Below are 15,261 nucleotides of genomic sequence, written 5' to 3'. Positions count from 1 at the left end.
AAATAGCATAAAAATAGAAGAAAGGTTCCTTAGGCAAATACAGCTGTACATTGCCCAATGAAGATGGGATACCCCAAAACTTATGCTGGTCAGCTCCAAGTGGGCAGCCATGTTGGTCTAAAGCAATAGAACAAAGTTGGAGTCCAGTGGCACCCTTAAGACCAACAAAGTTTTATTCAAAGTGTGTATGAAAGTTCACATTTTGAATGAAACTTTGTTGGCCTTAAAGGTGCCACTGGACTCCAGCTTTGTTTTATGTGGGTTGGTGTTTATTTGTTTCATTTGTTTTAATTGTTATTAGAATTGTAATCATGTAGCACAATATATGGTATTCAGTATTACATAGTTAAGAGCCTTGTGGTGCAGAGTGTTAAGCTGCAGAACTGTTGTCCTAAGCTCTGCTCATGACCTGAGTTCGATCCTGGCGGAAACTGGGTTCTGGTAGCTGGTTCAAAGTTGACTCAGCCTTCCATCCTACTGAGGTCAGTACAATGAGTACCCAGCTTGCTGGGGGAAAAGTGTAGAGGACTGGGGAAGCAGTGGCAAACCACCCTGTAAAAAGTCTGCTGTGAAAATGTGACGTCATGATGAAACGTCACCCCAGAGTCGGAAACGACTGGTGCTTGCACAGGGGGACTACCTTTACCTTTATTACATAGTTAAAATATATTAAGGGACTAAAGGTCAGTTAAAATAAAAACAGTTAATTCATCATTCTAAAAGAACATTTTATATGAGGACTTTTCAGTTATTCCGAAAATATGTATTGCTTTTACTAAAATATTTTTTAAACTATTCCTGGTGGGAATCTAGGGGGCCATGTGCCCAGAATGTGTGCTCTGTAGCTGACAAGGCAGGGTGGTTATAAGCAGGCAAAAACTCACTTTTTCAAAGACTGTGGCCAGTTGGCAGGTCCCAAAAGAAAATTCTTTTCTTTCCAGACTTGGAAATAGGGGAGGAGTTATGTCAGGATTTCAGATATGTCACCTAACTGGTAAAAAGGAACATGGCAGTTCAGAGTCCTGGGATAACATCTTAATAAGGTAAAATCGATAAGTATACAAGCTGGCAAGGATGTTGTATGCTTGGGTCAGTCTTGGGCTGATTGGTGAGTGTGGCTTTTGTGGGCTGTTCCATATAACATAAATTAGATTGGTCTGAAATGAGAGAACTAACATGGCTGGGTTTTGTGTGTGTTAGAAGCACATTGATTAAAAGCTGATCTTTAATTAATCTGATGGCCTAAGAACGAGCAAGGAAGATTTCTATCCAATAAGCCATTCTATGCCAGTTCAGGTGTTGCAGTTCTTCCAATCAACCAACCAAAATTTTGTCCACCTCCCCATCTTTAGCTGTATTTAGTTACTTCATTCATACCCTGATTTTGTCCACAACAGGGACCCAGTGTGGCATACACCATTCTCCTGTCTTCCATCCTGTCCCTGCAACAACCATATGAGGTAGGTTAGGCTGAAAGTGTGCAGCTATCACAAAGTCTCCCAGTGAACTTGCACAGCAGAATGAGGATTCAAACCTAGGTCTCTGAGATCCACATCTGAAACTCTACTAGTCCACTCTGACTGTGGTTGATCAAGCTAGAATTGTCTTCAGACCATACCTTCTCCCAATCTGGAGTCCACTTTTTTACTTGGGATTATTCTCAGGACCCTTTTGCCTCTTTGGCTAGTTAGGGTACATACCTGAACCCTCATCTTGGCCTTTATCAAAGCATAGAAATAAAATAATCTTATTTGTGTTTTTTTAACTCTGTAGCTTGTCATACAACTGGAACCAGAATTGATCCTCACATATCTTAAGCTCTGCTGTGCTTTGTAGTCTTCTGTATTCTTCTTGTGTATTTTTGGCCAGCACCAAAGCATATCTTTTATATAGTTGTATAGTCTCTCTGATTAGTAGCTGTGTTTCTTTCTTTGGCCTCCTACCTTTTCTTAAGTTGAATAACTTGTATTATGTGAGAATTCCTGTAGTTAACTGGTTCATTAAAGTGTTTCTGGGGTCATTTGTTGATTTGAGTAAAGATATTGAGTGATCCATATTATTTTGATAATTTTAAATGGATTTGGTAAATGGTGTAGTAGCTGGTAGCATGAATTATATATATAATGGTCAATGGATTTCCAGCACATGATGGTGCCTATGTATCATGTCATTGTAGAAATGTGCCTGTTGTGTGGATTTGTCCATGCTCAGGTTGGTGGCAGGGTAAAAGTTGTTGAAGTCCTAGTAGAATCTCTTGAAAGAATATCTCTTGTTTTATTTGTGGCTAGCTTTGAAGTACTATAACAGTATTAAAATTTAAATTTATACCTTAGCTTCTCTGCTTCTTACTTGTCATTAGTAAACTCTGTAGTAGGTTCTATCTATGGGCGTTTTCGCACTCACCTTCAGCCGGCGCGACCCCCCTCTTCACCGCGCAGGATCTGCGCGGATTTCGCACTAAACGCCGCGGAGCAGCCGAAAGAGCCGGAAACTCCCGGCGCTTTTGCGGCGCAAACGGAAACCGCCAAAAAGCAGTTTCCGTTTGCGCGGCTTTTGCGCCGGGAGTTTCCGGCTCTTCCGGCTGCTCCGCAGCGTTTAGTGCGAAATCCGTGCAGATCCTGCGCGGTGAAGAGGGGGGTCGCGCCGGCTGAAGGTGAGTGCGAAAACGCCCTATGTGTTTCATTTTTATATCTCTGTTCCCTATTTTAAGTTGGATGTTTTCCAGTCTGCATTTGTATCTCAGATGCAAAATAGATTTGTAGAAGAATTTTCTATGGGTGTCTGATACGGTTTTTAATGAAATTTTCTTTATAATTTCTTAATAGTTATTTGTTGATGCATATGCTGGTTGCTTACTGATAATTGATTGATTTTATGAGTTTTAGGCATTTAGAATGATTTACAACTGATCTGGTGCTATGAGATTTCAATGTAGCAAGAAATGAAAGCCAAACTTTAATTGATCTTTTTATACTGCTAAAATATGGTCACAAAATACAAAAGGAGATGAGTGGTCTTAATTACTTTGGTTGTTAATTAATATGTTAATCAAAGGAAAAAATAAAAAGAAATAACGATAATGGGGTTTTTTGGTATACAATTCTAGGCACAGATGTAGAGTGCTGAATAAATTTAAGATCAGTATTGTAATAGCATTTGAAATGTTTTCATTCTAGCATTCCAAGCTTTTGTGTTTATTTGGAATTGAGAGCCTAATCTGGTTCTAGCTTCCTTGATTTATTGGAGGCTGGCTTGGTTGCAGTAACCTCTTAGAGTCCCATCCTTCTCCTGTCTTGTCACTGAGAGCGAGGAAGTAACAATAGCTCCTCTAACATAGCACACTTTCCCCCACTAAGCAAAGATGGGAGGGGAAGAAGGCAGCCAAATATTAATCCACAGAGAAAATAATCCACCATTCAGGTGCCTTCCCTGAACATTTACCAGACTTTTGTCCAGTTCAGTTCAGCTGTTTGGGGCTGTTGAAACCTAACAGCTGATCATTGTGGGTCTGTAGCTGACCTGCAGGGCTGGATCTAGGGGGGGCAGAGGGGGGTGCTTGCCCTGGGCACTGACAGAGGGGGGGCGCCAAATTGGGTATGGAGTCCACTGTATTCTATGGGACCATAAGATGAAATGGCCCATAAGGGGGCGCCATTTTTAAATTTTGCCCCCCCCCCTCAAAAAACATGTAGATCCGATCCTGCTGACTTGTTAGGTTTAAATGGGTGCCAGCCATGATGGACAATCCACCCTGCTGTGACTTTTAAATGACTGTGAGCCATTAAACCTGTTGGCTTTGCTCCCCTTTGCTTCGAAGTTGGGGCAGGGGGGAGGAGCGAAATTGACATGATAAATGCCTGCTATCCATTTAACCCTTCTTGGGTGATCCCCACTTTCTCCTGGCCATGGCCATGGTTGAGAGAAAAGGGAAACCAAACTTACTGGTTTGGTCCAGGTGGGGGGCCTTTGGTTTGGGGTTTAATTCATGCTCATCCCTACTAATATAGTTTGAAAAGTGTGAGTGAATGTTAGGAGTATTGTTTTGTTGTGTTGATCAATCATAAAAAAGATAATTAATGCTGTATGCTGTATTAAGTACTTTGAATACTAAGATGAACATATTTGAAATAAGGATTGCAATTTTAAAAATATTTTCTTTCAAAATGTTTAATGGGTTGGAAATCTGTTTAGATATTTATTAATAAGATGTTTTAACAGAAGGCTATGGTCTAGTGTTGAATGTTTCTGTCTAAATTCAATTTTCTGTGGAGCTAAAAAGTCGTTTTTAGTTACTTGCATCTCCAGCTTAAATAGATGTCGTGAATGAAGCTTTCCTGTTACATCAGTCAGATTTACTGGTCTACAGTTAGTTGAATTAGTATGCTCCTTCTTATGGACTGGCGCAATAGAAGGTCTCTATTCCTATAGGAATCTACTTGGATTTATCTATTTAAGTAAATTAGGTAGCTAAAACAGGTGCCCATCACTCTTGGAAAGCTTTAAGCAATTTAGAGGAGTAAAATTTTCCCCTAGAACTTTTTATTCCTGATTTCCAAAAGTAGAGCTTTTATTTCACTGGCTGCTCAGGTGAACTGGTTGGTTATATTATCATGGGTAGTTCAACTATGTCACCGTCCTGGGTTTGATCATTAAGTAATTTCAAAAAATGTTCTTCTCAGCAATCTTTAGATATATAATTCATCATCACATTGGTATTTACTTCCACAGTGTTTCATGGTAAAAAACATTTCCACATAAACATTAATATTTTCTATCCAATTTTGATTTTAAATTGAGAGATAGAAATTCCCACCCAAATGGTTATTCCTGTCAGATTTCAGGCAGATACTAAAAAGCATGCCAGATTTATAGACATTTTAAGGCAAAACATATATGTAGCATTCTCCCCTTGTTCATTGTGGATTAAATACTTTGAATATATTCCCTATTCCCTCCTCCCCAGAGTTCCCCTGCCAAATTGCAATAGGTTAAAAGAAAGGATTTGAATTGTATAGGCAATTAGCAGACATGAAGGCATTTGACAACCCAAGAAAGCAGATAATACTGCACAGTGGAAACAGGGAGGCATTTGAAAGGCACTTAAAGTAATTTGTTTGGCATTCTAAGGATGCCAGGATTGTACTGTGTGTGGAGCTGACCCTTGGGAGATTCAGTAGTGCCAGGTTTCAGAAAACTTGAAGGAATCAAGGAAGGGTTATAGACTGTGGCAGATGGCTTGCTTCCACCTGCTGGAATAGCAGCAGCTGTATAAGAGAGTGCAAAGAATCCCTTTACTTTTCTTCTTCAGGTACAGATATTTTCCTTTGTATACATTATGTTTTAAATTACAGCATATACAAAGTTTAAGAGAAAAGGCAGAGAATGCATTTGGGACCCTTGGAAAAACTAGAACATATTGATTATTTGTAAATGATATTGGGTTATCTGCAATAAGTACTATGTGATCTTATACTACATCAGTTCATCTCATATTTGTATTCTATATATTATGTAAAATTACAATAAAATGTATTTGAAAGAAAAAGCTAAGCCACATTGCAGCAATGAAAATACCAAGAAAGCAGGCAAAAAGAGGATTTCTTGTTGTTGCTTGCATCTGCTAGTCTAGAAGATAAGTAGAAAAACAGAGATGGCCAAATAGGCGTTTAGCAGCTGTATGACAGCCAGGACTATAAAGGTGTTACAAAGATTTTGGCAACTTAACAAGGTGTAGGTAGCATAGGAGAATGAGCACAGTGGCATGCTTTGGCAACTCAAGAAAGCAAGTAAGAATAGGCAGATGTTCAAATGTTAGACAAAAGGAGGCAGATGTCTTTGCTTTAAAGCACTGGAAGACAAGCAGTTGTGCAGAAAGGGTAGACAACCACTTTCTATAAACTTACTAATGTTACATTTCAGCTCTTAATTTATGTTGCATTTTAAATCCCAATAACCAAAAAGAAGAAAAATAGCAGTGGCTGCTGGAAAGGCTGAGGGCCACAGCAGCAGTGAATCAGCCCAGAAGCTGTGCTGGACCTTGCGACAGTTATATGAGAGCTTAAGGGCTTTGTCAGTGACAAAGCAGCCCAGGAACTGGGCCTGCCAATGGCTGTCAGAAAGCCTGGGATCTGCACTGGGCCTGGTGATGGCTGCTGAAAAGCCCAGGAGCCACAGTGGCAACAAAGCAGCCTGGGTACTGCACCAGGCCTGACAGCCATTGCTGCATAGGCCAGGGATCATGCCAGGTTTGGCAAGAGAGTGGAGATAAATGGGATTTCCCACCTGTGAGTCTTGCGGGGCCCCCACTTGTCATGGAACAAAAAGAGGTGTACACAGACTTCTCAGGAGGTATAGTTTCAGTTAAGGTGCTGTATTAGATATTACTTTAGAATGTTTGGATGGCATTGTCTGGCCTTGCTTTGGAGATGTATTAACCGCTCCCCCCCCCGCCCCCCGAGCACTACGCTCAGTAGAGCAAAAACTACTGGTGATTCCCCAGCCTGAAAAAATATCCATGTAGCCTCAAACAGAGCAAGAGCCTTCTCACCTCTGGCACCAACGTGATGAAACACTCTCCCAAGTGAGATCCAGGCCCTTTGGGTCCTAATGCAGTTCCGCAGGACCTACAAAATGGAGCTGTTCCACCAGGCCTACGGTTGAGGCAGCAGTACTTCATCTAGATTGGCCTCCCCCCGTCTTTCCTGTTTTTCTAGTCTGCCCACTCTGCTTCAGTGTTGATTCATTACCTATCAACATACATTACCTGGAACCCCACTTTGAGAGAAGATGCGCTAATTAAAATATTGGCTGCTATCTGGTTGAATAGTATTAACTGATGTTGTAAAGGGTTTTAATTTATTAGTTCATATTTATTGTTTTAATGTTTCTGATACTGGTATTACCCACCATGAGACCTGCTGTTCAGGGGAGGGTGGGCTATAAATCAAATAAATAAATTTGTAGTCCAGACTGTGTTGGCACCACATCATTCCTACTACAAGGTTTTGTTTGGTTTATGTGTATTTTATGCAGTTTGGAAATGTACCTGGTCATAAGAATGATGTTTGTAACTGTGTGACATTCCCTTGTATACAAGTACAATTTTATTAAAGCTTTATTCACTAGGGCAAGGTATATATATGTGTGTGTGTGTGTGTGTGTGTGTGTAACCAAGCTTGTTGTTTTGTAGTGCAGTTTTAATATTTGAATATAAGAATACTTGAGTTACAAAATAAAATGTTGCAAGGATGTATGTTTTTATTGGCTAAAATATATATTTCAGTAATTAATCTCAGTTTTTCCTCCTCTGTGACTGATTTAACTGTAATTTGCTTATCAGATTTCAAGGGCAGTGATTAATATCATGGCCTTCTTTATTGAAAACCAGCTTTTAAAAACACTTAGTGTGACAACAAGGCAGATCAGATTCATTTGTGCAACCTCCCCCCAAATCTATACATTAAAAACCCTTTATGAAATCATTGCTTTCATAATTCTTGAGTCCTGAAAAGAACTGGCCATTATCTCCTAGAAAACCAAGGTATGAAAACTATGTAGGAGTCACTATTACCACAGCTGGGTGAGCATCATCCTATTGCCAGCACTACCAGGTTCTTATACCTATTGAGGTATGCAGGAATCTAGTAATCTATCCCCCTGGCAGGCTAGAACTACAAGCACTAGAGTTGTGTATGGACATTTTTCTGCTCAGTGCATTATGGAGAGGCTTCCAGTAACAGCACATGTAACAGCCCAGTGGTTCCCACTGTTGCAGAGTAGTAAGAGCTTGGAATCAGGGTATAGTTAGGTATTTCAAATTGTCTTGTTTGTGACAATCACAAATCTGGCCTGTTGTCATTCTCACATCCTCCTTTGTCCTCCCCCTTATGTGTGGAGCTCAATTGAAGACTTCCTTATTTTGGAATTCTTCCATTTAACTCCTGTTTGTTGTGATTTTTGAGTACAGGTACCTGGTCAAATTGAGGTTTATTTTTTCCCATAAACCAGGAAACCTAGGATGGGAGGGGGTCTGTTTTCCCTAGGTGGCTTCATTTGCATGTTACAAGATGGAATTAGATTGAACACTTCTGAAATTTGGGAATTTTTAAGTCATCCTATGAATATGAGGTAGGGAACAGCATCCAAACACAACAAGCTAGGTTGCCTTTCCTTAATAAACTTGTCTTTTTGTTATATATGAGTGCAGCCTGTATCTTAAGCTTTGTGTCTAAAATAAATGTTTTCCTGTTTATTTACTTTTACAGATTACAATTTCCGTCGAAGTTCAGTAAATAGCATTTCTCCTGTTAGTGCTACTCTGTCTTCAGGGACAAGTGTGCTACCGTATACATCAAGACCTTATTCTTATCCAAGTTATCCTTTGTCATCAACAGTTCCACTTGCTAATAGCAACCATGTTGGACAGCGTCTGTATATCTCCAATCAGGCCTCATTCTTTTGAGGAACAGGGGGGAAACGTGAATGATATTCATTTTCTTTTAAATTTTAAGTTTAAGTCGGATCTACACCATAGTTTCGATGAGTTAAATATTCATTTTTAGAGATTGGTTATATATTTGCTGAATACGTGTGAAGATAAAGTTCCAGATGTATTTTCACTTAGCCAGAGTGGAATTCTTCCCAAATGTGATAGCATTTTATTATTTCTTGTCTAAATGTAAATAATTACCTTGCTGAATATGATCTTTAACATATTTTAAGTGCATGCAAATGTTGGTTGTAATCTTGTTACCAAGGATCACTCCTTTTTTTTTAAGATGAAAAACATTATTTAGCCAAAATAAGCAGTGTATTATGTAGGAAAGAAATGGAAATAACATTTTAAAACCAAACACTTTTTAACTTCAAATGAAAGATTTATTGTGATTCTTGTAAATCACTTTGCATATTTTAGTTGCATGGTAAATATTTGTTTTATTAATAATTATAAATTATTTTTGTGTTAATTTATTACTGTTTAAATTGTTCAGCTTCATTTGTTAACGGTGTTCTATTTGGTGTTGCCATGTTTTAAGGTTCATATCATGTGTTTAATTCCATAATTGAATACAAAGATTTTGCCATTAAATTCTTACTGTGTAAAATAGTAAGGTTTGTCTTTAATACTAAAATGCATTACTATATTTCAGGGAAGATCAAATTTGTCAGGATATTGGAACTATTATTAAAACTAGAGTTGAGATAATTTTATTACAGCAATCACATGCAGAAGTGTAAAAAAGAAAAGAAAGTTGCCCTCTTAGTTTATCCATAATGGAAACAATTTTTTTAAAAAATCAAAATATGCAAAACCACAATATACAGCGTCAAGCCACTAAAATCCAGTTATTTTAATTACTGGAATGGTGTGGAAGTTGATTCTGTGCGGTTCAATTGTATGCTTTGCTGCTAACATACAAGTATCCAAGAGACTGATTCTTATGGCAAGAACTTCTTTGCGGTATGAGTTCAAGTTTGCTTTTTCAAACTAATTTTTAGTACGAAGATAGATTCAGGTGGGTAGCCTTGTTGGTCTGAAGCAATAGAACAGACCTTAAGACCAATAAAGTTTAATTCTGTATACCCAGAATTAAACTTTGTTGGTATTAAAGGTACCACTGGAGTCATACTTTGTTCAGTTTTTATTATGACAGGCTTCATTTGAGTTCTTCAAGTACAAAAGTAGAATAGTAGCAACAAGTGATCCCGGAAAATACTGTTGAATGTATACTTCAAAATACTGTTACTCAAAAATAAGGGCCCCACTAAATGTTAAATGCAGGGTAAAAATGAATATGGAATTTTTTTGTAAAAAGAAACAACTTTAGAAGTAACATCTTGTTGCTTCTGTTCTGCAAATTTCTTCCTCTGATCACTTGGGCTTACAAAAGTGGGCCCAGATGAGTTAAGTATATATGTCCTTCAGTTGTCTTTCTACTTCATATTATCCATCTTTGAGTCTAATTTTTCTTACAAAAAGTACCCATGATAGTTTAATTATGCCCATTTTTAACCCCATTGGAAGAAAGTGTTTGTGTGTCTATCCTATCATGTGAAGACTTTGAAGCAGACGGGGCATGGGCACAGGAGGGATTAGACATCTCCATTTTCTATTTTCTGTAAATTAAGATCTTATAACTAGTAGCTTTGTTGATCAGACCAAGGGTTCATCTGGTCCACACATACCCTTGGTCTGCAAAGGTCAATATTGTTTACTGTGACAGGCAGCAGCTCTGTAGGGCTCAGGTATGTGTAGTTCATGATGCCTGATTGTTTTAACTGGGGATTGAAACTGGAACTTTCTGAATGCAAAGAAGATGTTCTGCCACCCAGTGAGCCTCCATCCTAATTAGTCATACTGTTTCACACAGTAGCAATTCAGATGTCCAAAAGTAGGGCAACACAAGCCAAAGCTGCTTCCTCTTACTGTCTTACAGCAACTGGTATGCTACCTCCAAACACTGAGGTCCCATTAAGTCATGACTAACAGCAGTTGATGGATCTGTCAGCTATGAGTTTGTTGAATCCCCCTTTAAAAAAAATCAAAGTTACTGGCCATCACTCTATTCCATTGAAGTGAGTTCAAAAATTATTTTTTCATTAAATAGTCCGTATTTACTGTCTAAGGCAAGCCACAATAATTTGGGTACCAGGTTGCCATTGTGACCTGAAGTTTGCTTGGGGCGCCTAAAGCTCCAGTAGACTCTGTTACAATGTTTAAAAGGAGGAGAAGGAAAGGGGCAGTGAATTCTTAAAAAGCAATGCCCTTCAGAACTTCTAGTGAAGAGCTCAGTCACTGCTGGTTGTCCTTTGCCTTGTCTGGGAACTTTTGCTCTTTCCTGCTATAGATGGGGGAAAGCTGAAGGCAGGGCTTGGGGTGGGATGGGCAAAGGTAAAGGATTTTTCCCTCAAGGGTTGGAGAGGGGACTAAGAAACTTAGCCTGAAAGGAAGTAACAAGTCTTTGTCTTCAAGCCAACTTTCAGTGGTATTAGAATCATTCAGAGCACAAATAGTAGATTGTGAGTAGTTTTATATTCAGGCTCGATGTACTAATTTGTATGCACAGGATTATTTTTTATTTTTGTTTTTGTAGTGTATGGCGTTCACAGAACGCAACCAGTTCATAAGGGCCACAACAGCAGAATGACATCAGCCGCGGAGGCAACTGAGAAACATCCAGGTGCCTCCGCGCTGGGCGCAACGATCCGCCAATCACAGCTCGTGGCGGGAAATACGGCTGGCCGGCATTGGACCGGCCAGCAGGGAGAATAGTCCGGCAACTGTATATATGCGGGATCCGGCCCGCGTGCTCGCTCTCTCCATCTTGTATAGTACCATGGAATAAACTATGTTGCCCTACGCTCGTCTCCAAGTCTGGTACTTTACAGTGGCGACGAGGATGGGATCCTAGCCTCATCGGCTACGACGGAGATCTTGGGCAACGAACGACCGGACACGACCGCCGCCGCCACCATGGCCAACCAGGGCGGGATCACCGGCTACCTCGAGCCCTTCGACCCCGCAAATCCAGAGGGCTGGGAGTCCTACTCAGAACGGGTCGAGTTCTACCTCCGGGCCAACAAGATCACCGACGCCGGAGCAAAGAGGGATGTTCTCCTGAGCGTTTGCGGGCCAGCCACGTTCGAGATCGCGAAGGGTCTCTCGGCGCCCGCCCGCCTGGCAGAGAAATCCTACGAGGAGATCATCCGGCTCCTCACGGGCCATTTCTTGCCGCAGCCCTCACGGGTGGCTCGCAGATTCCTGTTCCACAGAAGGGACCAGACCGCAGGAGAGTCAGCAGCGGACTACTTGGCGGCCCTCCACAAACTCGCCGGGAACTGCAACTTTCCCCCGCTGGAGGAAACCCTGGCCGACCGATTCACGTGGGGCCTCCGCGATGAAAGGCTCCAGCAGAAGCTCTTCGCCAAAGAAGAGCTCACCCTCCAGGGCGCCTTCAGCGAGGCGGTAGCGTGGGAGAGGACCACCAGGACGTTTCCCCGGGCCAAGACCGAGACCGCTCACCACGAGGAGCTGGACCCCGAGCACCAGGACGAGGGAGAAGCCTTCCAGACGCAACGCGCCGCAGGACCCGCCGCCCGAGCTCCACAGCGCCCCCGAGCCCACGAACGGCAGAGTCAGCGCACCAGCGAAAGGGCTAAATGCGCCAGCTGCGGCGACCCCCACGATCGGCGGGACTGCCAGTACCGGACCTGGGACTGCAGGAGCTGCGGGAAGACCGGCCATATCGCGCGAGCTTGCCGAGCCAAGCCCAACCGCCCGCGGCCGACCGCGCACCACGAGGCCGCCGAGTCCCACTCCACAGCCTCCACCTCACTTCAGGTACTGAATTTACCCCTGACCACCCCCAACAAGATAACGATGGCGGTCCTCATAGACGGGGCCCCCTGCACCATGGAAGTGGACTCAGGCTCCTCCATCTCCATAATTGCGGAGGAGACCCTGAGAAGGCTACGCCCCGGCCAGGGGCTGCAGCTGCGACCGGCAAATTTCATATTGCGGGACTTCCAGCAAAACCCGGTCCAAATAGCGGGGTGGGCACGGGTGCTGGTGGAGCGGGGGTCCTTCAGAGGGCCCCTAGACATCCTGGTAGTCAAGCGGCCGCTTACCACCCTGTTGGGTCTTGCATGGTTTGGCCCCTTGGGAATCCGAGTAGAGGTGGCGCGCACAGCCACAGCAGGAGGGTTCGGGGAGGTGTGCGGAGAGTTCCCCGACGTATTCGATGGGTCGCTGGGTAGTTACAAGGGCCCGGCCATCTCCCTACCGCTCGACCCGACGGTCAGACCGATCCGGCTCAAGGCAAGGAGGGTCCCCTTCGCCTTGAAGCCCAAGATCGAGGCAGAGCTGGACCGCCTAGTAGCCCAAGGGGTCCTGGAGCCAGTTGATTACGCCATGTGGGAGACCCCCATAGTGACCCCGGTCAAACCAAATGGGGACGTGCGGATATGTGCCGATTACAAGTGCACAATTAACAAAGCGCTCCAAGACAACCCATACCCGGTGCCAGTAGTCAGCCACGTCCTGGCAGCCCTGGCGGGGTCAAAGATTTTTGGGAAGCTGGACCTGGCACAAGCCTACCAGCAGCTCCCAGTGGACGCTAAAACGGCCGAGGCGCAGACGATAGTTACCCACAGGGGGGCGTTCAGGGTTAACCGGTTGCAGTTTGGGGTCAGCGTGGCTCCGGGGATCTTCCAGAGTATAATGGATGCTCTCCTTAAAGGGATCCCCGGAGTCCAGCCGTTTTTCGACGATGTTTTAATCGCCGCCCCGGACCCTGAGGAATTCCACAACCGCCTGCGAGAGGTGCTCCGCCGTTTCCAAGCCGCTGGACTAAAAGTTAAGAGGGAGAAGTGTATGCTGGGGGTGCCACGGGTGGAGTTCCTGGGTTTCGCAGTGGACGCGGAGGGAATCCACCCGACCGAGGAAAAGACCAGGGCCATTGTTCAAGCCCCAGCCCCCACGTGTAAAGCGGAGCTACAGAGCTTCCTGGGGGTCCTCAATTTCTACCACACGTTCATACCCCACAAGGCGGCTCTCGCCGAACCCCTACACCGATTACTGGACAAAAAAGCTCCATGGGTGTGGGGGAAGAAGCAAGCCGCCGCCTTCCAGGCAGTTAAAGACGTTCTGGTTTCCAACGGGGTGCTGCACCACTTCGACGAGCGCCTTCCGGTCATCTTGGCTTGCGATGCATCGCCGTACGGGGTGGGCGCAGTCCTGGGGCACCAGTTACCGGATGGCCGGGAGGTTCCGGTCGCATACTACTCACGCACCCTGACCTCGGCAGAACGGAACTACGCACAAATCGACAAGGAGGCCCTGGCCATAGTAGCGGGGGTCCATAAATTCAACGATTATTTGTATGGGCGCCGGTTCACGATAGCGACGGACCATAAGCCGCTTTTGGGTCTGTTGGCCCCAGACCGACAAACTCCCCAAATCCTGTCCCAGAGGGTGTTGAGGTGGAATCAATTCCTCAACTCGTACACCTACACGCTGGTACACAGGGCGGGCAAGGCAATGGGTCACGCGGACGCTCTCAGCCGGTTGCCGCTCCCTGACACAGGCCCCGATCCAGCCCCAGCACACCAGGTCATGTCGATCGAGTCGCTTCCGGAGCAGCCCCTCCACGCGGCGGAGGTGGCTAGAGCCACCGGGAAAAACAAAACCCTAGCACGGGTGCTCGACTGGGTGGTGAGGGGAACATGGGGGAAGAGTTCAAACCCTACAAAATGCGAAGGGAGGAACTCACAGCCCACAAAGGGTGCCTACTATGGGGGAGCAGGGTAGTGGTCCCCCCCCCTCTACAGAAACGGGTCTTAGAATCACTCCACGAAACACACCCAAGCATAGTGAGAATGAAGGCCCTGGCCAGGAGCTACGTATGGTGGCCGGGGATGGACGGGGAGATAGAGAACTGGGTCCGGAGATGCAGCACATGCCAGGAGTCGCGGCCGGACCCACCCAGCGCCCCGGCTACACGGGAGACCACAAGGAAACCGTGGTCCCGGCTCCACATTGATTTTGCCGGGCCGTTCCAGGGACAGATCTTCCTAATCATTGTGGATGCATACACAAAATGGTTAGAGGTCGTTCCCGTAGGGTCTACCTCGTCAGCAGCAGCCATTAGAGCATTACGCAGGGTCCTGTGCACCCACGGTATTCCGGACACCATAGTCTCGGACAACGGGGCAGCGTTCACCTCGGGGGACTTCCAGGCGTTCCTCCAGAGGTACCTCATTAGACACATCCGGTCAGCCCCCTTCCACCCGGCCACCAACGGCCAGGCCGAGCGGATGGTCCGAACAACAAAAGAGGCCCTGGGAAGGATAGTGCAAGGCGATTGGGACCACCGGCTAGCCGCGTTCCTCTTCCCCCCCCCCATGCTTCAGTTGAAAAGAATAAGTTTGGGGTATTTTTTTCTTCCTTTCTTGTTAGATCAGGAGTGTCAAACTCATTTGTATGAGAGCTGGAACTGACTTAAATTAGATCTTGTTGGGCCAGGCCATGTGTGTCGTAAAATGTAGTGTCAGGTAGCAGAGAGATAAACTTTATAAAGGACAAAAAAACAAAGTTTTTTATTAAAAAAAACCCTAAAATAAAATATGCTTAAAATATTAGCTCTCTTGCAGTATTGTGGTCAGTATCAAAGCAAGCTTTCCCTCTCCCCCCCCAGCTTTCTCCCCAAGAGAGGATCCTTAGCCAATGGAGAAAATAGAGGCTTTATAGCTCCTGAGAGAGGG

General features: G+C 44.3%; 1 protein-coding gene across 3 annotated transcripts in view; it reads left to right on the top strand.

Moving 5' to 3' along the window:
• Positions 1-9,106, top strand: part of RBM46 (RNA binding motif protein 46) — a 34,556-nt gene extending 25,450 nt beyond the window's left edge. For 2 of the 3 annotated variants that reach the window (XM_060246612.1, XM_060246614.1), the window contains exon 6: positions 8,265-9,106. In XM_060246612.1, coding sequence (XP_060102595.1) covers positions 8,265-8,461 — 197 coding nt within the window. In that variant the 3' untranslated portion in view covers positions 8,462-9,106. Of the gene's footprint in view, positions 1-941; positions 1,044-8,264 lie in introns of those variants that run through there. The other variant, XM_060246613.1, reaches the window with a different exon arrangement.
• Positions 9,107-15,261: the final 6,155 nt, after the last annotated feature.

Source organism: Heteronotia binoei, chromosome 9, assembly GCF_032191835.1.
Source record: "Heteronotia binoei isolate CCM8104 ecotype False Entrance Well chromosome 9, APGP_CSIRO_Hbin_v1, whole genome shotgun sequence".
NCBI classification, from domain to species: Eukaryota; Metazoa; Chordata; class Lepidosauria; order Squamata; family Gekkonidae; genus Heteronotia; species Heteronotia binoei.
This window is presented reverse-complemented; position numbering and strand designations above follow the sequence as displayed.